This window comes from Bombina bombina, chromosome 4 (assembly GCF_027579735.1).
Source record: "Bombina bombina isolate aBomBom1 chromosome 4, aBomBom1.pri, whole genome shotgun sequence".
NCBI lineage: Eukaryota > Metazoa > Chordata > Amphibia > Anura > Bombinatoridae > Bombina > Bombina bombina.
The window spans coordinates 190,949,448-190,974,779 of NC_069502.1; the positions used below are offsets into that span (position 1 = coordinate 190,949,448).

Sequence of the window (25,332 nt, forward strand, 5' to 3'; positions counted from 1 at the left end):
AAAAACTCTTTAAATAACATGAGTCAAATTTTACATAGCACAGCAGAACATTTCAAATACAGTTAGAACATATTTGTAATATACTTGTAGTTTCAAAAAGTTTTCTACTAAAATGTATCATTATTGCAAGGATAACATTGACTATCTAAGTATATTTGTCTCTCATTCAGTAATGGTAATGTCATGTGACATGTCACTATGGTAGCAGAAGCATTCTTTAAAAAGCATTAAGCATGCACATGACTGTTGTGAATGTTTATCGCAAAATTTCTTCCATTTGCTGTGTATTTCAAATACAACTTGCACGTCTTTTTAAGACATGCATTCAAGATAACGGTACTCATGTTCAGACAAAGATCCTTGTGCTAAAGAGAAAATCAGTAAAAATATGGTAATTCAGCCCTATTCATATATATATATATATATATATATATATATATATATATATATATATATATATATGTGTGTGTGTGTGTGTGTGTATTTGCAATTAGTTTTTGGAAACTCCCAGCAATAATATATATTAAAGGAAGATTAAATCATGTGATATAATACTGGCCACACTTCAGAGTATACTACCAAGCTAAAATTATGGACCATTAGGTGTGATACTTCCCAACCCAAGACTACTGGGAATAGAACCAAGATTACTCAAGGGATAATCTTATGGTTCGTGGAAAACGGAATGGTCCTAAATAACTCCCAAGAGCATCCATTAAACCCCCAGTCTAACACCTTTTAAAAATGAAGGATAGGTTGATAGTGGAGAAATCTCCTGGCTTACAGACAATGCAGGAAGGAAAATAGTATCAGCTTTAAAATAATAGCTACTGAATTTAAACTAGGTATAGAGTAGAAATTCATTAAATTAAATGAATATTTTAGTAATTACATTCTCTATTTAGAGGGATGTGTTATAGAACTGTGTATAGAAAGACCACTGATAAATAAATAGCACAGTGGGTTCTATGTATGAATTGAAGACAAAACATTTTTTTTTTAAACTTAAAATAGTATTTTAAAATTGTTGTCAGCTCCATTGTTATTTCAAGAATAATCATCAATTTATTTCATTAAACAGAGAAAGCACTTTTGTGCACTATTTTTTGTTTAATGTGCATGAAAGGATGACCATACTCTGGCCATACTAATTATGTCACTCGAGCAATATTGTTGTTGGCACAAATTCAACTAAAGATTCTATAATAGAATGTTATGGTGATGTTTTCAATAATGTAATATAAAATTCAATACAAAACATTTGTTGAGTTGTTACCCGGCCATCACTCCATGTGACTATTTTATTAAAAAGCAAGATGAAACTGCATAGCATATTCACATTTATTTTACTAATCAGTGTTTTAATCACAGGTGTGTGTTTAGTCAAATTGTGCTTTGTGTGCTAAGTATATAAGTACAGGCTTTTTTGACATTTAAGAGTGCCTTACATTGAGTTTGTATTTTATAATCATATGATTATGAGCAATTGATAATTCTAGTCATATATTGGGCAGTGATTTATTTATCCTGATAAGTGGAGCATAAGCTCCACAAATATGTGGGTCAGCTGGACTGAATGTGTAATTCTGAAACCAGAAATAGACTGGCACTTTTGTTGTTCTTTGCCTTTCTTGTCATCATCAAAAGCATGATTCAACATCTCAAGGTATTCCTGGGACCCCATCTGCTCTAGATCTTGCATACTAGGAACTTTGACTGCGCCAATTTATTGATGACAGTTTAGTTTATCAGATTTAGTTTATCAGATTTGATGTAATTTTTGAGCTGTATTGCATAATTGTAAGTGCCCACTGTATGTATTAACAAATATTAATTTAGTAATCTCCGAGTACATATTGTTCATCACATAGGTTTTCACAATAGTATTCAGATTTCCAACAAAAATATCTGCCTATTTAAATTTGTCCTCTCATTTGCAGTGTATACAATTGTGTCTAAGAGGCAAAAGGTGTTTAGTCATCTTTTTTTAGACCAAACCCAACGCACCAACAGTTGTCAATAAGAGTCTAGAGAGAAATACCTGAATCCTAAATGTAGAACAATGATTACAATGAGAGATTAAAGGGACACTAAACCCAATTGTTTTCTTTCATGATTCAGATAGAGCATGCAATTTTAAGCAATTTTCTAATTTACTCCTATAATTTTTTCTTCCTCTTGCTATCTTTATTTAAAAAAGAAGGCATCAAAGCTAAGGAGCCAGACAATTTTTGGTTTAGGCCCCAGACAGCACTTGTTTATTTTTTCTTCCTCTTGCTATCTTTATTTAAAAAAGAAGGCATCTAAGCTAAGGAGCCACACAGTTTTTGGTTCAGACCCTGGACAGCACTTGTTTATTGGTGCTGTCCAATCAGCAAGGACAACCCAGGTAGCGAACCAAAAATGGGCCAGCTTCTAAACTTACATTCTTGCTTTTCAAATAAAGATAGCAAGAGAATGAAGAAAAATTGATAATAGGAGTAAATTAGAAAATTGCTTTAAATTGCATGCTCTATCTGAATCATGAAAGAAAAGATCTGGGTTCAGTGTTCCTTTAAAAGTCAACTGATTTAAGATTATTTGAGACCTATATACACCTATATATCCTTTCCCTCTCTCCCATGCCTTTTCATATCATTCAGAAGGAAAATGACAGAGTAAAGGCTAGATAACTCATTCATTTACAGCTAAAGAAGAGGATCAATACAAAGAGAGGCCAAGAGATCAATTAGTTAAATGCAGGGTTTTCCTAAGAGAGTTAAGAAACAAGATAAACTTATTTAACTGGTAAGGGGAGTGGTCATCATGACCAGTGAATTCATAAGGTAATAACTGTTTTCTTACCAGCCTTACTTCCCCTGCAAACAGGATACAAACGTTTTCTATTTCCCAACTTTTTTCCTCCACACTTTTCTTGCTTTATCTATTTAATCTGCATTTCTCATTACTTCCTTCCGTCTCACCCACACATTTCCTTTCTTACAACTCTCAACCTCCCTGTGCGCTTTTTTATTTTATTATTCCATTCTTTCTCTTTTCTAAGCTTCCCAACTCCTTAGTCCTTTTCCCTCTCCCTTTTATAAAATGTCACTATCCCAACTTCTCTCCAGATTCATTAATTATTTATTTCAAGATATTTTATTTCAATTTCATTCTGATCTCCCCCTATTATTCATCCCCTTTCTCTGCAATGCACTGTTTCTTTCTCTATTCTGCTTAGTATTTCTTCCCATTGTGCCTTCACACACTCCTTCCATTGTCCTTTCCGACCCCCCACATATATCTAATTGCTCTATCACACACCTCTCCCCTAGGAATTAATTCTGTATCTGGTCTAATGATGCAGAGCTGTGAAGTCTGGCTTTGTCAGTTCAAGATTCAGAAAATGAGAATCTAGGCTATACGCAAACATAATATTTATCAATATATGAATTAGAAATTGACATGCAATTAGTACAGCTAAAATACTAATCAATAAGGAGGTTATCAGTCAATCCAATTCAGACAGTAAGTAGTTTCATACTTCATTAAAGCAGCGATTCTAATAGCCAGGGCTGTAGTGTCTAAGTAATTATATGGGCTATAAAGTATAAACAGTCACTTTGTTTCATCATAAAATGAATTTATTTGTAATCTGATTATCTTTCATTCTGAAGATCACACCAGAAAAAAGCATCAATCCTACTACAAAGGAACTTATTGTTGTTTTATTTAGATGTCGTTCTCTAAGCAGATAACTGACTAACCTCATTAGTTATAGCACCAAGCAGAATCTGTCTTTTACGCAATATGATTTTGGTGACGGTTAATCACTATACAGTAAAGCTATATTTAGCTAACACATTTGCAAAGGACAGAACACATGGAGGGGTTACCGCTTCAGACTGTCCTCATCTGAACCATACCAAGGCTGCATTATATATTCCTCAATCCCTGTTTCATATAAAGCGCATGAAATCCCTTCTGAGGACATTCACTATTGATGTATCGTGTTGAGGATATTGAAAAAATAAAAATAATCTCCACAAGGAAAACAAGCCAAGCAGCAATGTATTTTATTCTTACATGGGAATCTAGGCTGACTGCAGAACTGTAGTGGTCTTGGCAATATTTTTTCAGCCTATGATAAAATCAATCAGGTATGAAGTCTGTCAGTGTAAATATACTATAGTCTTCATCAGATTATTTAAACCAGTCAGCATGTGCCTTCAAGCTATAATTGTGTAGAAATATAGCAAAAACAAACATGCTACAGATATTATCCTAGTTATGCAAAAATAAAATGAGCTATATAAATAGCGTTATTGTTATTTTTTGCATTATTTTATATATTGCTCATTTTTATTATATAAATATATATACTTTTTTTTTTTTAAATGTTAATCAAAAAGCTTGGATTTCAGAATAATTTGGGCTTTTGGATTTTTGGATATGGGGATTTCTATCTATCTATCTATCTATCTATCTATCTATCTATCTATCTATCTATCTATCATCTATCGATCTAACGTTAATAAACTAAAGTATCAAGTTTGATAAAACAGGAGACTGTCTTTCTTTTTTTATCTTTTTATACACACAACAAAAATATCTGCACTCACTGGACTTATATGAGAAAAAGCTTTATAAAAGTGACGTTTCGGGGTACAACACCCCTTCCTCAAACCGAAAAAGCTTTATAAAAATACATATCTTTGTCCTCTATTTATTTGAAAATGCAAAGCATACGGAACCTTTAACAAAAAATGAATAAACTAACAGATAAAAGAAAAACATTTAGGGCTAGATTAGAAGTAGAGCGGTATTTATTTATTTATTTTTTTGCTAGAGTTAAGCTTTTTGCGCTAGTCAGGTTGCGTTCATTTTTTTTTTTTGAATATCTTTATTAGTTCCAGCACCAACAGAAAAGAAAATAAATACATGTCAAGTTGTATTTCATTGTGCCATGCAAGGCCTTCATACATATACAAAGACAGAAATATAAAGAATAACAATAGTGAGTGATGCCGAGCAGACGTAACAAGACAAGTAAATACTAATACCTGACTTTTAGAATCTGATCAATTATATCGCTGGAAATTTTATAAATATTTAAACCAGTAATGAGAACCGGGAGAAAAAAAAGAAAAGAAGAAAGAGAGAGAAAAAAAAAAAATAATAAAAAAAAATAAAAATGATCTATACTATACACTTTCTCTCTCTCCCCACCCCCTCCGCCCACCACCTACTTCTCTTGCTTGCCCTACCTCTTCTCTTTCTCTACTTATTATTGCATAATTACTATTTCATAATGTTATCTCCCGGGGACCCGATATCCATGTTGACGGGAATAATTCTAATATAACCAATTCTAAGAAGGCTATAGTGTTTAAGAAGGGTTGTAAAATACGTCTTTGAATCTGTAATGGGTAAGAAATAATTAGTGGAGACCAATCCAGAAGGAAGGCCCTGACCCTACGTTCAGCTATAAATTTAGTATGAAAGGATTCAAATAAAATTTGAAACTGAATTTCTTTAAGGAACCCTGTGACTCTAGGGGCTGTATGATCTTTCCAGCCTTTGGTGATTAACTGTCTCGCAATTATAATAATTGTATTAAATATCTTTATCACCCTTTTAGGGCGTAACTCAGCATTAGTTAGAAAAACTACCTCATCAGCAGTGAATGGTGCCATATCTCTATAGATTTTACTATACCAGAATCTTATCTTTTGCCAATATTGTTGGATCTTTGGACAAGACCAAAACATATGGAGAATATCCGCCCTATCCATAGAACACCTTGGGCAGGCATAATTCTGAGAAGGATAGAATCTGGCCATTTTATCTGGGGAAAGATAATAATTGTTGACTAATTTTAGGTGCGCTTCTTTCCATGATATGGAAACTTGTAATTTTTCTAACTCTGTAAAGCTTCGCTCAATCCTGTCCTCCTCTAATTCTGGCAAATATTTCTTCCAAAAGTTATATAGTTTATCTACGCATAATTCACCCTGTCTAGTCAGAAGAATATCGTAGATCAATGATATCGAAGACTGACCCAGAGAAAATTGCCGGATAATATTTTTAATGTCCAACCAATCCCCTAAAAATTCAGTATTCCATTTTTGCGTAAATATATAATGCCGTAATTGAAAATAAGCAAATAGATTCGAATAATGTAAATTAAACCTTTGAAATAATAATTCTGAGGGTAATAACTGATTATCATCAAATAACTGATAAACATAAGTCAGTCCAGCTTCAGCCCATAATCTAAACACTCCCTGATTTATACCCGGAGTAAATTCCGGATTACCTACTATAGAGAGAAATTCCGAAAAAAATGGGGAGATTTTTAATATTTGACAAATTTTTTGCCAAGCTATAATAACATTTTTAAGGGAAATTAGTTTACTAAGATTTGAGGGTAACTTTAGTACCGGGCAATGGAGAACAGCTTTCAATGAGAAAGGGGAGATCAGGAATGATTCTAGCTCTATTGTCACGAACTTATCTACCCCTGTGATCCAATCGAGGGCCAGTTTGACTAAGCTAGACAAGTTATAAAGCCTAAAGTCTGGTAAGGCCAGCCCTGCCCTAGAACGTTTCTGCATCAGTTTACTAAGACTAATCCTTGGCTTCTTATTACCCCATATAAATTTAGATAACCAAGACTGTACATTACAAATATCTTTATTGGTCATAAATAGCGGGAGATTCTGGAGAAGATATAGAACTCTAGGGAAGATAATAGTTTTAATTAGATTGATTCTAGCAGTCAATGAGATAGGGAGCGAGGCCCAGTTTTCAAGATCATTTTTAATTTTTTGTAATATCGGAGGAAAATTTAATTTATACCAGATTGTTGGGTTTCTATGAAAGGTAATACCTAGATATCGAAAGAACTCAACCACTTTGAAAGGGTGATCTTCCCAGTTGGATCCTTTCTTGACTACCCAGAGGAGTTCACTCTTATCGAAATTTATTTTATATCCTGAGAAGGAGGAAACATTTTTAAATAGTTGTAACAATATGGGGATGGCATATTGTGCCTTATCCAGGAATATTAACAAATCGTCCGCATATAAGAGAGTATTTAACCTAAAGGAACCGAGTTGAATCCCTAATAGCCTATCCCGCAATAAAATAGCAAAAGGCTCCAATGCTAAATTAAAAAGCAGTGGGGAGAGGGGACACCCTTGTCTTGTCCCTCTTTTAAGCGAAATATATGGGGAAGAATGGCCATTGATGCAGAGAAATGAAATCGGGTTTTTATATAAATTCCTGACAAATTCCAGGAACTGATTCTTGAATCCAAACCGTTCCAATGCTGTAAATAGGTAGTTCCAATTCACTGCATCAAAGGCCTTCTCAGCATCTACTGTTAAAATAGCTGCTTCAGAAATCTTTTTAAATTGTTCGTTCTTGGGATCTAGATTCCATGCATAATCCAGAAATGTAGTCACTTGACGTATATTCTTAAGAGAATTCCTATCCCTCATAAATCCAGTTTGATCTGGATGGATAATCCCATCTAATAACTTGGCCAGCCTAATCGAGATAATAGCAGTCAGCAATTTATAATCAGCATTGAGTACTGATATAGGCCTATACGACCCTGGATCTTCCGGGTCCTTACCTTTCTTTAAAATCAAGGATATACGCGCAGCCGAGAAATAATTAGACATTGGATTACCAGCAGAAAAATAATAATTAAACAGATTCACTAATGATAATTTTACTTCTTCCTTCAGAATTTTGTAAAATTCAATCGGTATAGCATCCGGTCCTGGTGATTTATTAAGATTAGCTGATTGTATAGCCTCAAGAACTTCCTCCTCTGAGATAGGTCTGTTGAGCTCTGATAAATTCTCCTCCGAAATACTAGGGAGATTGACACTCGCCCAGAAGTTTAATGCGTTGTCCGCATTAACCTGTGTTTCCGCGTAAAGCCGTTGAAATACGTTAAAAAATGTCTGACTAATATCTTCTGTATTAGTATACTTTATGTTCTCCATTTTAATAGTCGAGATAAGATTCTTACTTTTTCTCACCTTAGCTACTTTAGCCAGAAATTTGGCTGAGGTCCCATAATGACCTCTAAATTGATAGTTTATTTTCAATTCATCTTCCTGTGACCTTTGTTTGAGAAAGATATCTCTTTCCCTTTTCAATTTACAATATCTATCCCAGTTATCTCTTGTCTGATCGACATAGAATTTTCTAAGAGCATTTCTAACTTGTGCTGTTAACTGTAATTCTTGCTCCAGCTTTTTCTTCTTCCAAGTAGATAAATAAAGTTTAATTTCCCCCCTTAATACAGCTTTCGCTGCTTCCCAGAATACCTCTGGTTTACTAAATTTCCCTATATTGAAGGTAACATAGTCCTTCCACTTCTGTTTTAACCAATTGCTGAACTTAGGACTATCCGTCAAAAATCGAGGGAAAAAAAAGACGTATTCTGGGCCTTAGGGGGGGAGATGGCCACCAATGTGAAAGAGATTACCGCATGATCAGAAATAACAATATCATGGATCTTTGCTTCTGATCTACATAAGGCAAGTGGTTTAGAGATTAAGAACATATCTATTCTCGAGAATGTCATGTGGGATTTAGACTCACATGAAAAACTACGCAATTCTGGATTTTTAAATCTCCATATATCAATTAATTTTAATTCATGACAAAAAGACTTAAAGTATTTTGCTACTTTGTTATTTTCACGTAGATTTTTTGAGGACAATCTGTCTAAAATGGGACATAGCGTCATATTAAAATCCCCCCCTAAAACTAAATTAGCTGCTGATAATAAAAATAATTTACTTCTAATATTTTCCCAGAAAGTGGGAGAAAAAGAATTGGGGCCATATATATTGCAGATGACAAAATTGCACCTATTAATCTGAATATGTAATATCAGGTATCTTCCTTCTGGGTCAATCTCCTTCTTCACAATATTGTAATCTAGATTTTTATGAAACAAGATAGCTACCCCTGATTTTCTTTTAACTCCTGGAGCTGCAACACATTCCCCTACCCATTTACACTTTAATTTCATAGCTTCTGCCAAATTCAAATGTGTTTCCTGCAACATCACAATATCGGGGTTAAATTTCACCAGATGTTTAATAATCAATTTGCGTTTTCTAGGCGACGTAATGCCCCCTACATTCCAAGAAAGCATATTAATCCTAACTGCCATTAAATATATTTAAAATATAGGTACACTGATAAGCTAATTTTTAAACTATGGTCTAAATTAACTTAACCCCAGAGGTGGGAGGGGAAAGAGAGGGGCGAAGAGGACCGGAGAGAGAGAGAGAAAAAAAAAAAAAAAAAGGGGGAACCCTACATAATAAAAAAAAACTGCCCATCCTATACCTGCGGAATATTCAATTTTAAGATAGTAAGTGCTCAACAACAATATAAATTCTGTTTTCCATTTAACACTATCAGTGTGCACTGCAACCAACCAAGACATATCTATAATCATCATAGTAAACACAAAAAAAACACACAAAAAATCAGCACATACCCAAACACATAGTGCATCTAACTTACTTAACATAATTTTCCCTATCTAAACTTAAATTAATTTCCCTAATATACTACAGGGTACTAATAAATTCATGGGCCTCTTGGGGATTATTAAGGATTCGGCTAACCCCATTTTCTTCTATCATAATCACTGCGGGGTACACAACCCAGGCTTTAAACCCTTTAACAATAATCTTGGTACATAGCGGGATCATCTGTTTTCTTTTAGTAGATGTTTCTATTGAAAAATCTTGAAACATTAATAGCTTGTTTTTTTCAAACACAAATTCCCCCATCTTTCTATATGCTTTTAACAGGTTTACTTTATCCTGAAATCTAAGCAATTTAAAAATGCACATTCTGCTTCTATCACCCCTGGCCATATTTGTTCTACTGTATCCGACCCTATGAGCTCTTTCTACCTCTAAGGGTAGTTGTTGTTCAGGGAAACCTAAAGCTTTGGGTAATAATAGAGAAGTGACTTTTATAAGATCTTCGTACTCAGGGGACTCAGGAAGACCAATGATTCTTATATTATTCCGTCTGGAGCGATCCTCGAGATCCTCCAGACGGAATTGTAAGCCAGTAATCTTGCCATCATAATCTTGGATTACTTTATCTTGGACATTGACCCGGTCCTCTAAGTCAGAGATCCTATTTTCCGCCTCTAGTATCCTTGAGGCGAATTGCTTGACCTCGTTTGATAGAGAAATAATATCTGTAGAAATACTGCTGAGCTCCTTCTTAATAATATCAAATTGAGGAGTGAAAACATCGGTTAATTGAGATACTAAACTACCAATGTCCACATGGGATATAGCCCCCTCTGATACGGGGTCCAATGAGGTATCCGCACTCCTAACCTTTCTATCCTTGCCTTTGGGTGGCATTATGGGGGAACTCTGTTTCATGTGTGTAATGTATCTTTCCATATATTCTGTGAATACTGATAGTGAGTGTGAAAAGTAAAACAAAAAAAAATGTGAAAAAAGTGAGCAAATCCAAGGGGGACTAGGGTCCCTAAAAAGAGTAAAAACTGTAAGTTAAGCTTCAAGTTCAAGTGTATCTATGTGTTTTTTTTTTGTTTGTTTTTTTTTTTTTTATAAGCGTGACTGTGTATTAAACTATAAGTGTGTATTTATAAAAATTAGTGCAATTACGGCCTAATATCTCACCCAATTTATAATTATGGGAAGCGGGCACCTGTGAGGATCAGCAACTAACATACATATAGAAATTAATAAGGGCTATATCCCTTAAACATTCATAATTTAACCAGCATATCTTTGGCATTATAATAAATCATTTCTCAATGCAATTAATAAACTTATGCTAACAAGAAAGTAGAAAAATTGCATATACCAATCTATATAAAAAAAAAAGGGTCAATTTGTTTAACTAAATTTAAGCAATTACTTAACAGTCTAAATCCCTCTTTCTCTTCTCTCCTAAAGAGGGAGACTGTTAAACAGAAAATAAGTGCACCATTCTTGAAACATGTAATATATCATATAATGTGTCACATGAGGAGGAAGCCAGATTGCCCAGGCCTAGTCTCTTAGCTTTCTATAAGCCTCCAGGTAGCATAGAGATAGCCTAGATAATGAGAGTCACCATCTTCAAAAAGGTCAGAAAAGAATATACTGATATACTGTTGCGCCTTATATCTTAAGGCAAAGTTCATCTTCATGAACTAATTGTGGCAGTTCTAAATACCATCAGTTGTAATCAGTTCTGCTATACTTTGGCACCTTGATGTAAAAATACTCCTAATTCTTCTTTAGGGAACACTTCAGACTCTTGTTACCCCTAGACCATCGAAAGGGAAATAGATGAGCAGGAGAAGGGGGGTGAAAAGAGAATTCACCAGATAGAAGAAATGTCACTTTTCCCTAGCTTATGTCCATTTAATCCCTCAAGGGGGCCACTTAGCATCATCCACCTCCTGTGAATCTTCAGCTCCCAGGAGCCAAGATACCCAGTGTATGTACGCTATGTCTGTAAGCCAGATATGCCTTATTAGGTATAAAGAAACATTTGGCAGTCCGCTTCAAAAACCTTATAGAGGTAAAGCCGGGGTTCCTTCCCGCTATCGGTCAGTCAGGCCAAACAAACAAACACCTGTGACGCTCTTCACCGCGAGGAGGGCGCGCTCCCCACAGATCTCTCTGCAGGCAGACTACCCCCTCCTACAAGCGGCTACTCCAGTCAGCAAGGCCAACCACTTCACGGGTAATATCTCTCTTACCCGACTTTACTGTCCTTCTCCTCCAATCTGCCGGTTTTTTTCTGCGGTAGTTGCGGTATCCACCGCCGGGCTTTACCGCCAGTAAAGGGCTTCCTCTGCTCAGACGTAGACTGCGTCTGTAAAACTTGCAACCGGCCCCAGGGATTCCGGATAGCGCAAGCAACTTTTAGCTGGGGGAGATTTCCTAGCTCCCTTCTCTAGAGCGCCGTGAGCCGTGCAGCGTGTCTAACGGCTCCGCCCCCACCGGAAGTCCTTTCTCTCCCACTGTCTCGCTTCTCCGTCAGGTTGCGTTCATATTACAAGTTCCAAAAAAGCATATTTTGCAATAGTGTTAACTCGAATAGCACGAAAATCCTAACTTAAAATTTGCACATGCATGTATTCCCCTATAGAAATCAATGAAGAGAAAAAAGTAGAAAAAAAAATGAACACCCGAGACCGCATTTTTGCATTCCCCATAGAAGTCAATTGCGAAAAAAAAATGTTGAAGAAAACACCCATTGCGCAAACAACATAGCATAATAGCTTTAGAAAATGTGAAATATTTGCAGTAAATACATAGTTAAAATCTTTATTAAATATAAATATTGCATAAATATGTTTTATCATGTGCTCATCTACTTAATGGCAAAGGGCTCTAATGCACTTATATGTCTATATGTGTGTACATATATATTAATGTTTTTTATATGTGTATATATGACAGTGAATACATATATACACAAATAAATACTTTAATATATATGTACACACACATATATATATATAATATATATATATACAGGGAGTGCAGAATTATTAGGCAAATGAGTATTTTGACCACATCATCCTCTTTATGCATGTTGTCTTACTCCAAGCTGTATAGGCTCGAAAGCCTACTACCAATTAAGCATATTAGGTGATGTGCATCTCTGTAATGAGAAGGGGTGTGGTCTAATGACATCAACACCCTATATCAGGTGTGCATAATTATTAGGCAACTTCCTTTCCTTTGGCAAAATGGGTCAAAAGAAGGACTTGACAGGCTCAGAAAAGTCAAAAATAGTGAGATATCTTGCAGAGGGATGCAGCACTCTTAAAATTGCAAAGCTTCTGAAGCGTGATCATCGAACAATCAAGCGTTTCATTCAAAATAGTCAACAGGGTCGCAAGAAGCGTGTGGAAAAACCAAGGCGCAAAATAACTGCCCATGAACTGAGAAAAGTCAAGCGTGCAGCTGCCAAAATGCCACTTGCCACCAGTTTGGCCATATTTCAGAGCTGCAACATCACTGGAGTGCCCAAAAGCACAAGGTGTGCAATACTCAGAGACATGGCCAAGGTAAGAAAGGCTGAAAGACGACCACCACTGAACAAGACACACAAGCTGAAACGTCAAGACTGGGCCAAGAAATATCTCAAGACTGATTTTTCTAAGGTTTTATGGACTGATAAAATGAGAGTGAGTCTTGATGGGCCAGATGGATGGGCCCGTGGCTGGATTGGTAAAGGGCAGAGAGCTCCAGTCCGACTCAGACGCCAGCAAGGTGGAGGTGGAGTACTGGTTTGGGCTGGTATCATCAAAGATGAGCTTGTGGGGCCTTTTCGGGTTGAGGATGGAGTCAAGCTCAACTCCCAGTCCTACTGCCAGTTTCTGGAAGACACCTTCTTCAAGCAGTGGTACAGGAAGAAGTCTGCATCCTTCAAGAAAAACATGATTTTCCTGCAGGACAATGCTCCATCACACGCGTCCAAGTACTCCACAGCGTGGCTGGCAAGAAAGGGTATAAAAGAAGAAAATCTAATGACATGGCCTCCTTGTTCACCTGATCTGAACCCCATTGAGAACCTGTGGTCCATCATCAAATGTGAGATTTACAAGGAGGGAAAACAGTACACCTCTCTGAACAGTGTCTGGGAGGCTGTGGTTGCTGCTGCACGCAATGTTGATGGTGAACAGATCAAAACACTGACAGAATCCATGGATGGCAGGCTTTTGAGTGTCCTTGCAAAGAAAGGTGGCTATATTGGTCACTGATTTGTTTTTGTTTTGTTTTTGAATGTCAGAAATGTATATTTGTGAATGTTGAGATGTTATATTGGTTTCACTGGTAAAAATAAATAATTGAAATGGGTATATATTTGTTTTTTGTTAAGTTGCCTAATAATTATGCACAGTAATAGTCACCTGCACACACAGATATCCCCCTAAAATAGCTAAAACTAAAAACAAACTAAAAACTGCTTCCAAAAATATTCAGCTTTGATATTAATGAGTTTTTTGGGTTCATTGAGAACATGGTTGCTGTTCAATAATAAAATGAATCCTCAAAAATACAACTTGCCTAATAATTCTGCACTCCCTGTACATACAAATACATTTTTAGCAATGTATATGTATGTGTCTCAATGTTAAAGTCATGTGCCTGACTTTTTTTTTGAACACCTGAGATCTCATATCTTTGAGCCCTTATATTTTTTTGTGCAATATTTTTTTTAAATAGTTTTTATTAGACAGTGTTAATATGAGTGTAACTGTACTTTGTAATGTATTTTTTAAGTGTTTTGTGCAACTTTTTGTTTTGGAAAACAGTTTACCACAGCTCTGAGATCGCGGTAAGGATTAAAGCATAAATGGTGATTGCACTAGCACAATCGTGATATCAGTGCAATAAAAAAGGATTGTGCCTCATTTGTAATCTAACCCTTAGTTGATTCATTGATGTGGTTAAAACTGTTTTTTACAGTTTTATCCAGCAATGCTCTTATCAGCTGATTGAATCCTGTGTCAGCTAATAAGTAAATAAGCTTCAATTTTTGTTCTTGATAACCATAACTCAATTAAAAATTATAAATAAATAAATGTAAAAAAAATGTGCTGCTTGCTTGTAGTAATAGTTCTAGCTACTATTTTAATAGTAAACCTCTTCTAATTAGAATATATTTCTGTTGCCTTGCTATACAATAACATCTAAAACATTTTTAAAGCAAAGTAACATCTTGTTTGCAGTAATCTTTTCTCAAAATTCAAACTCCACCCATCAATTGCCCTATATGAAGGAGCCAATCTGGGCTTGAGTCTGCAGCTAGTCATGTTGTTAGTATATAGAGCATTGTTTTGGAGTTCTTTTTCTGTAAAGGCCAATTAGGGAAAGACATGTAGCCGGGTTAGCTTTGATATGTCTGCTGTGTGCTGTGTGCATTTTCAGTTTGGAAATTGTTTACATTTTTTATGTCATCTTAAAGGGACAGTAAAGTCAAAATTAAACATTCATAATTCAAACAGAACTGGCAAATTTAAACAACTTATGAATTTACTTCTATTATCAATTTTGCTTTGCTCTCTTGGTATTCTTTGTTAAAGAGTAAAAGCTAGTTATGCTGATAGGAGCTTAGGAGTGTGCTTGTCTTTTGCATTATATGTCAGTAGTATTTGCCACTATGTATAACAGTGATAGAAAGCTTTCTAACACATAGAAGCCTTACAGTCGCATATACATTTATGAATATTAAACATGATAGTTCATAAAATTTGTTAGGTGGTTAAGGGATTTATGTAAGGTTATAGGGTACACTCTATCTTCTGTTCGCACCTTTAGGGGACACTTTTGAGTTTTGGCCACCCAAAGCACACACTTATTTCTGTATTTTTCTGTGGCCCCTAACAATAGGGCACACATAAGGCCATCCCTGATGTATAACTTTGTTATTAAGCAAGAAGACATGAGAATGCTCATGAACTCACCTAGGATTGCTATTTAACAAAGGATACCAAGAGAAATAAGAAAAATGATAATAAAAGTAAATTGGAAATGGTTTACAATTTAATGTAGTGGCCAATCAAATTGACTTAAATGAATCTTTAAGATATCATTGTAGTGGGTGGTTTGTTGTTTGATCCATGTCAACTAAAGACTGATATTTTAGTATTTCATATTTTGGTAGGATTATGACAGGGAAGGTTCTTTCAGTGCTATCTACAGCAGTCTGGAGTGTGTGTGTCCACCAGACAGAAGTGTACTTCAGAAAATAAATGATTTTGTATAAGCAAACCATTTATCGCATTACCAGAGAAGGACTTTGGTATCTCTTCAAGAATTATGTAACACTCTTGTGCAAATATAAAGGCCTAAAATCAATAAAACCTCTTTATGAAATGAATATCTTGTGGAGAAGATCCAAACATTGCAACTTAAAAATGTATAACAGCAAATCATCACACTAAAAATGTATAAGTCACTCTACACCTTTACAGAACAAACACGTTAAAGCAAACAAAGAAAAAAGAACTTCCTCTAAAAAAGCACTCCACCTTAACATGGAGAAATTTGAAAACAGTAAATGCGAAACAAAAACTAAATAAAAACAAGACAAGCTTGTCAGCTTTTAAAAAGAGAGGAACAATCGTGAACCAAGATTTAGTCAGACAACAGAGTTTTCATGAATCTTGCATGATTGCCATTAGTGTAGTAGGTGTAATTATTGTCTTTCTGTGTTGCTGGTGGCTTGTGCATAATATGCAAGATATCATGAATTGGGCTACATATGCAACTATAGATGTCAACAGTATGAACTGTGGAAAATATAGGTGTTAAAAGATACTCAATGAATTTGAAACATAGGGGCCGATTTAACAGATGTCTGTCCTACATGATCCGCTCTGAGGATCACGTCCGACAGACATCGCTGAATGCCGACAGCAAACGGTGTCAGCATTTAACACAAGCAGTTCTGATGGCCGCTAGCAGGGGGTGTCAATCAACCCAACCATATACAATCGGGCGCATTGATGTGCACAGCCACAGAGATGGAGGATCAGTTAAGGAGCAGCGGTCCATAACTACTGTTTCCAGCGAGCTTGAAGGTTTGCACGGAAAAAGGGGTATCAGGGGCCATTCGGCCCTTGATAAATAATCTCCATAATCTCTCATTTACTATGAGACCCCTCAACAACCTCATCAGTGTCTTCTTAATGAAGATCAAGCATAATCTCTCATTTACAATGAGAAGCCTCAGCAATCTCATGAGTATCTACAGATTTAGCCCAAACATTTCCAAAGTTATATTGAGTAAGAATCACATTTATTTCACATACTGCTGAAAAGTGCCAATCCAAAACACTAACGCATTTCATCTACAGATTTTGTCAGAGTAATTAAATGCTCACCTTCATTACTGAGGAATCCAAAGAATACACCACATCACAAATAAAAATCCTCCTACCACCTATACACAAAATGAATGAAAATCTGCAGATGCTACGGTGCATTTGGTTTATGTTTTGTAATGCTTTTATAGCATGAAACCTTGAAGATTTGAGAAGGGAGCATTTTGTATAGCAGTAGGTTACAGTATCTTTAGCAATTTTATAGGATATGAATGATACAGTATATTGTTGGCTTTACATAACTTTAAAGGAACAGTCTAATCAAAATTAGATTTTCATGATTCAAATAGAGCATGCAATTTTAAACAACTTTCCATTTTACTTTTATCATCAAATTTTCTTTGTTCGCTTGGTATTCTTTGTTGAAAGCTAAACAGCCTCTTATCTCAGTGGATTTTGATAGTTTTTCACAGCTACACAGTGTTAGTTTATATGTGCCAAATAGATAACATTGCGCTCACTCCCGGGGAATCATTTATAAGTCAGCACTGATTGACCAACATGCAAGTCTGTCAAAAGGACAGAGATAGGGGGGCAGTCTGAAGATGCTTAGATACAAGGTAATCACAGAGGTAAAAAGTATATTCATATAACAATGTTGCCTGTGCAAAACAGGGGACTGGGTAATAGAGGGAGTATCTATCTTTTTAAACAATAAACATTTTCAAGTAATCCCTTTAAGACGCTCTTATTGTACAAGTAGTGAAGGAGAAAAGTAATTGAATATTCAGCCATACTTGGGACAGCCCTATATTTGCTCCATGTAAAAATAAAATGAATATTAGTCCACAAAGTTGACAGATTGTCATATGTGTATAATAACTTTACATTGCACTGTAATCTTTTCTCCCATTTAGGGCTAGATTATGAGTGAATCGGTAGTTTGCGCTCCTTCTCTACGTGTTAACTTCGCTAGATGGAGGCTTTTTGCATGCGTCAGGTAGCGTATGTATTACAAGTTGAAAGTATAAACTTTTTTGCTCACGTGCTAACCCGTCAGGCACAAAGAACCAAAATTTGCATATCATGACCACATTTACATATTCCCCTATAGACTTAAATGCAGTGCAAATAGTGTAAAAAACTAATACCTTTACTCGCGCACAAACCAGATTGCATTTAAATAAGTGCGATAACCCAAAATAAAAATATGACTATTTCAAATTCCAATGTTCTTCACATAGAAGAATATGTTCCATTTAGTCATAAATAAACATTTTTATATATATCTGATATTTTTGGTAAAATATATATCTTTATGATTATATATAGGTATAGATAAATAAAGATACACATACTGTATATATAAATATATATGTATATATATATATATATATATATATACATACATATATACATATACATATATATATATATATATATATATATATATATATATATATATATATATAGGAATATATATTTAAAAATACATAGAATACATTCCCCTATGTGATCTTTGGAATGTGAAATATTTACATTACATACATACTATAACACCTAATTCAATATGAATATTGCATAAATATGAGTTTACATGTTTTCAGCTACTTGACTGCAAAAGGCTCCAATGCACTTATATGTTTATATATATATATATATATATATATACATATACACACACACATATGTATTTATGTGTTTATATGTTTATATATGTCTGTAAATACATATATACACATATATAAATACATAAATGCATCTGTACACACATATATATATTTACATACATATACTGTACATATTTAGACATGTATATGTATGTATCTTTTTGTTAAAGCCCTAATTTTTTTCTAATACCTGAGACCTCATCTTTGAGCCCTTATAACTTTAAATGCAATTTTTTTTAATAATACTTATTAGACAGTTTTATTATGACTGTAACTATACTTTTACATGTATTTTGTGTTTTGTGCCACATTTTATTCAAGCGTATCGGTTAACTAGAGCTCTGAAGTCACAATATCCCTTTGCGCGTTAAATTCAATTGTGCTCGAGTTAACTCGTTTGCTTTCAACTTGTAATACGCGCTGCTTCTGACATGCACAAAAAAACGTGATAAACTCCTTATCGCTCGCACAGAACTGTTAGTGCGCCACTTGTGTCCCAATGATCCATTTTATATGCTGGAGTGTATTAAGTTGTTTGCAGATAACTCAGTTATCTTTATTTTGTCTTCTGAAATTGCTGCAGTTGCCTGATGAAATTGTCAATTACATATACTAAAATTTTCAATACTATGGTAGCAGCTATAGAAAATTTATGTAAACAAGTGGAAGCAACAGAAATCAAGTGGGGGTCAAGATAGATCCAAGTTCCAAGGACATTGATAGGGTGCTCCTGCAGCTGCTTGGAATACAAATAACTTATCAGCTGCTTGCCTGGATACACTTTCTCTTTAAGCCAGCTGAAACAGCACACTATGGGGCCGATTTATAATTGTGCGGGCCGACATGATCCGCTGTAGCGGATCATGTTCGCCGCACATCAATAAATGCCGACAGCGTATGATGTCGGCATTTATAATTGCACAAGCATTTCTCATGAAATGCTTGTGCAATACCACCCCTGCACAATCGGCCGCAAGCAGGGGGTGTTAATCGTCTAGATCGTATCCAATCGGGTTGATTGTTGTCCGCCACCTCAGAGGTGGCAGAGTTAAGGAGCAGCGGTCTTAAGACCGCTGCTTCTGAACTTAAGTTTCCGGCAAGCCTGAAGGCTTGCGCGGAAACAGCTGCATTTGCAGCTTAATAAGTTTGCCCCTTGAAGTATAATCTGTGGGTAACATATTAACAAAAGACAAGTCAACTGTAAAGTCATTGTTCACAACCAGCGTATACTGCCGTTCAAGCTGGTTTTGCCATCAAACCAGCCAAATTGCACCTAAAAGTATTTAATAAAATTAAATTATAATTAAATAAATGTATTATTAAATTAGATATTTAATACTCTATTAAAACTTAAACGTAATTTTCCCAATCAAAATAACTTTCAAAATCTATAATCAGATACCTTACAGTTAATCAGAATATAGTTAAAGGGACATGAAACACAAAATCTTTCTTTTATGATTCAGCAATTTTAAACAACTTTACAATTTACTTCTATTGTCAATTTTGCTTCATTCTCTTGGTATTCTTTATTGAAGAAGCAACAATGCATTGTTGGGAGCTAGCTTAACACATTAGTAAGCCAATGATAAAAGGTATATATGTGGGACCACCAATCAGCAGCTAGCTCCTAGCTCCTGTGCCTACCTATGTATGGTTTTCAACAAAGGACATCAAGAGAGAAAAGCAAATCAGATAACAGATGTAAATTGGAAAGTTGTTTAAAATTGTATGCTCTGAAAGTATTTTCGGGGGTTTCATTACTTTTTAATGCAAGTCTGCTGTTTTTTTAAAGTTGGCAATTGGCGAATAACACAACTTTGCCCAGCTTGAAGTACTAGACTTTCTACAACCTCATCTGACTTTTTCCACATGAGTTTAATTGAAGTTGATTGGAAGTTTGCAACTTTGTGGATAGGTATCTAATGGCTTGCACAAAAGCCTGCAACCATTAATATTAAAGGAATAGTCTAGTCAAAATTAAACTTTCATGATTCAGATAGAGAATGCAATTTTAAGCAAATTTCTATTTTACTCCTATTATTAATTTTACTTCATTCTCTTGGTATCTTTATTTGAAAAAGAAAGGATGTAAGCATAGGAGCCGGACCATTTTTGACTCAGCACCTAGGTAGAACTTTCTGATTGGTCTCTAAATATAGCCACCAATCAGCAAGTGCTACCCAGGTGCTGAACCAAAAATAGACTGGATCCTAAGCTTTACTTTCAAATAAAGATACTAAGAGAACAAAGAATAATTGATAATAGGAGTAAATTAGACATTTGCTTAAAAATGCCTGTTCTATGTGAATCATGAAAGTTGAATTTTGACTAAACTATTCCTAATACATTTTATGACATTTTATGAGAAAAAGAAAAGGAAATATGACAGGCCTGACAGTGATTGGCACATATGACCCTGCATTTAAACATAAGCTGCAGTTGGTCCATTAATCATCTAAACTTTCTCTCCAGCATTTGGAATACTGATATTCATTTAGTGTCTTTACTTTATGGTCATAATGAAGAAAATCTTACAACACTTGAATATTACTTCTATCTCAAAGTCACAGGTCCTATTTATTAATATGCATTATAATACATAGATCACACACAACAGATCCCATGTAGCTAATTTATTTAAACACGTCTTACACAAAGCAGACATCAATAATGATTTTTCCCACTTTAAAGGAACAGTAAACATTATGGGCTAGATTTTAAGAGGCACGCTAACATTAGCATATATATATATAGGTATAGATATATTTTGTTTTTAAAAATGAATCAGATATATATGGAAATATATACTTAAAAATGAATAGAGAATTTCTTCTATGTGAAGAACATTGGAATGTAAGATATTCATAACTACCTTTGGGTTAGTGCAGTACTGAAGTTAGCACGTGTTGCTTCTTGCTTGCATGCAAACATTTTACTTTCAACTTGTTATAAACGCTCTAACTTTCATGCATTAAAAGCTTACTTCTTGCGGTTTCTGCACTAAATATCGCGCCACTAGTAATCTTCACTGAATTGTAATAAGTGCATTGAATGCAACATGCATATGTAGGAATAAAACTTGTTAACCCCAGTAAGGATTTTTTTAAGTAAAAGGGGGGTTAATCTTTAACTAAACCGGGGTAAGAAAACTATTGCCAAGATATGTATTCTGTATTCACTTTGATTGTTATGCAATGGGGGGCTTTACCTTTCTGTTTCTTTAAATTCCTGTTTTATTTTATCTGCTGTTTATTTATTGAATTAAAATCTTTTGAAAGTTCCCTTCTTCTTTGCTTTCAGAATCTGGAACTGTATTAGCTGGGAGTTCCTGGTGGCCTGTGACGTCACTACACCCCTGCATGATGACTATGAGTTCTGGATTCTGAGATCAAAGAGGATGGGGGCTTTCAAAAGTTCTTAAATCAGCAGTAATTGGGACAAGAGACCCTCATTTGTAACATGCAGATGTCTGTTGTACAAATGGCAACACCATTTAATACCTGAAAATAAACTACAACAGGGCAAGTGAGCCCTCTTTGGTAAAGGAGAACCCCTATAAAAGTAGGGGTCACATGCCCAGGTGGCTATAAACTAATCGCCAACAGTGATCACCCAAAAAAACATTCACCACAAAATACAAAGATAAACTTGCTCTTTTCAAATAAATGTTCCTGTGTCCGTCTAACTGCTAGATAATTGTTATAACAATTAGAAATACCGATCCATACTGCTTCTTTTTTGGGGGTTCTGAAAAATGTTAATAGGTCTTAATTATCCCTTTATCATTTAAATATATCATAAGATGCCTCCCTATCAAACTTTAGTTAGTCCAGGTCTTTGTCTCTCTTTGTCCCACATTCCAAACCATATTTAATCAACCAAAAAACACAGCATAGCAGCTATGGTGTTGTTGTTTTTTAATCATTTTCAAAGGTATTGCAATAAATGAGACAAGCCGCCAATTGAATTAGAAAAAAATGTTTGTATTACAAATTGAGAAAATTGTGCGATCTAGTTAAACACATAAATATGAAACAAAAACCTATAAGAAACAAATATATCACGTTTTTCAAGTGGGAGTGATTTGAATCTCACATTGGGCCTGAAATTTAAAACCTCGCCACTTAGGTGAGATATTCTAAGAAGTCTCAGCGGTACGGCTAGGCCCTTAAAAACATTTTAGAAACACAAATTTGATCTTGAGAAATGTTTATGTTGTTGTGTAATGTTCTTTACGCGAAACTGAGACCCCTACATTACAATAGGTCTAAAAAATCCCAAGGATTTTATGTAATTTCTCTCCATGCTGGCGAGTTTTTATTGTTTAAAAAGATAGATAATCCCTTTATTAACCATTCCTAATTTTTCCATAACCAGCACAGTAATATTAAAATATGTTTTACCTCTGTGATTACCTTGTATCTAAGTCTCTGTAGACTGCCCCCTTATTTTTTTTGACAGACATGCATTTTAGCCAATCAGTGCTGACTCATAAATAACAATGTTACCTATATGGCACACATGAACTAGTGCTGTCTAGCTGCGACAAAACTGTCAAAATGCACTGAGATAAGAGGAGGCCTTCAAGAGCTTAGACATTAGCATATGAGCCTACCTAGGTTTAGCTTTTTTAAGGATTTTTTAAAGATTTTATAATGAATTTTTAATGGTCCTTTAAAAAAAAAAAATTACAATAAAAAAAACCAATATGCGTTATAGAGTCTCAGATGGTCATAATAAGTAAATTGTATAGTGTGTATATAAGAAATATTAAATTGTGGATAATAGCATTTTATTTTATGCTAGTGGAATTTTTCATATAATGAGTAGAACAATGCTCTATCAATGTCATTAGCATTAAAATTATATAATTAATTGTTTGAAAACTAAATACTTAATGTGTTTTTTTGTTTGTTTTTTTAGTGTTTATGGATGTCCTTTGGCTAAGAAAAGGAAAACACAAGATACTAAACCTCAGGAACCAGCTCCGAAAAGAAAGCCCTTTTGTACAAAAGCTGATAACTCTTCAGTAGATGAGTGCTATGAGACAGATGGAACTGAAGACATGGATGAAAAGGAAGAGGAATACTCAGATGATAACGATGACCAGGAGGATGAGGAAGATGAAGAGATAGATAGAGATGATGAAGAGGAAATTGAAGAAGATGATGAAGATGATGAAGAGGAAGGAGATGAAGCAGAAGATGAGGAAGAGGATGAAGAAGATGACGACGATGACGACGAGCACGGTAATAAGTTATTTTTCTCAACAGAAAATGGTTCATTGTCATATTGTTCTCACAGAGAATGCTCCTTTTTGTTGATCGTTATACCTTTTAATGGAGGGATAGGGAACCTTGGCACTCCTGATGCTTCCGAACTACATTACCTATGATGCTTAGGCACTCTGAAGTCCAGTTGAGCATCATGAGAAATGTAGTTCTGAAACATCTGGAGGGCAAAGGTTCCCCATCTCTGTTTTAATGGACCATCAAAACCAAGGTTCTTTATTCCATAAGGTTTCAAAGCCTCCTAGGTCTCATCTTCATCTACAGTACATACAGAAGGAGAAGAGATTACCAGGAATGAACAACAGCTCAGTATCTTGTTCTATGGTGAGCTACAACCTAGGAGCAGCCCCTTTTAGACTTCCTATCTCAGCCTGCATGTGAAGAAGGGACCTGCAAGATCTTAAAAGCTTATGGAAAACAAAACCTTGACTTCCTGGTTCATTAAAAGGTCTCATATTCCACTAAAAGGAACATTTCATTTGTGAAATACAATCAATTGCTGACTGAACTAAGACATGAGAAGCATTTCATAAAAAAGCTAACAGCTTAATATAAAATATGCAAATAAATGTATTGTATGCTTGTTTATAGTCAAACAAAGAAGGGTGCAAGAAGTAATACAAATAAAGTAAGACACCAATGTATTTTGACTATACGATTGTAAAAAAGTAAACTTAGCTACATATTACAAGATACAGGGGCTTATCACAATCTATTGTTAATTAATCATTTGCATGTTAACTGCTGCAGATGAGCCCTTTTTGATGATGCAATCACAATCAGACATTTCATTGTTTATCAGAAACACTGTTTTTATTATTGGTTTGGTAAAACAATGGTGCTATTCTTAAAGACACAGCATGTTTTCCCAATAATTAATCTTACCAGATAGAATGTATTTTATTGGGGGTTGGGGACAGCTCGAGGAAGTGCGTTCCAGAGGGTTGGTGCCGCACGAGAGAAGTCCTGTAGTCTAGCATGAGAGGAGGTGATGGTAGAAGAGGCAAGGAGTAGATCATTGCTGGATCTTAGGAGACAGGCTGGAGTATATTTGTTGATGAGCGAGGACAGGTATGGGGGGGCTGCATTGGTAAAGGCTTTGTAGGTCAGAGTGAAAATTTTGAATTTAATTCTGCTGTGAATGGGGAGCCAGTGAAGGGACTCACAGAGGGGAGTGGCGGATACAGAGCGTCGGGAGAGGTGGATTAGCCTAGCAGAGGCATTTAGGATGGATTGAAGCGGGGAGAAGTGGGAGAGAGGAAGGCCAGTTAGTAGGTTGTTACAGTAGTCAAGACAGGAAATTACTAGGGAATGGATGAGCTGTTTAGTAGTTTCAGCACTCAGAAAAGGACGAAATTTTGAGATATTCTGTAGGTGGTTGCGACAGGATGAAGAGAGAGCTTGGATGTGGGGTATGAAGGACAGATTGGAGTTGAGTGTAACTCCTAGGCAGCGGACTTGGGGTGATGGGGAGATAGTGGTGTCACCGACAGTGATAGTAAAGTTAGAAACTGGA

General features: G+C 35.3%; 1 protein-coding gene across 1 annotated transcript in view; it reads left to right on the forward strand.

The window, feature by feature from the left end:
- Positions 1-25,332, forward strand: part of MYT1L (myelin transcription factor 1 like) — a 396,825-nt gene that overhangs the window by 66,604 nt on the left and 304,889 nt on the right. The window contains exon 4 of the mRNA XM_053708950.1: positions 23,449-23,804. Within this exon, the coding sequence (XP_053564925.1) occupies positions 23,449-23,804 (356 nt within the window). The remainder of the gene's footprint in view (positions 1-23,448; positions 23,805-25,332) is intronic.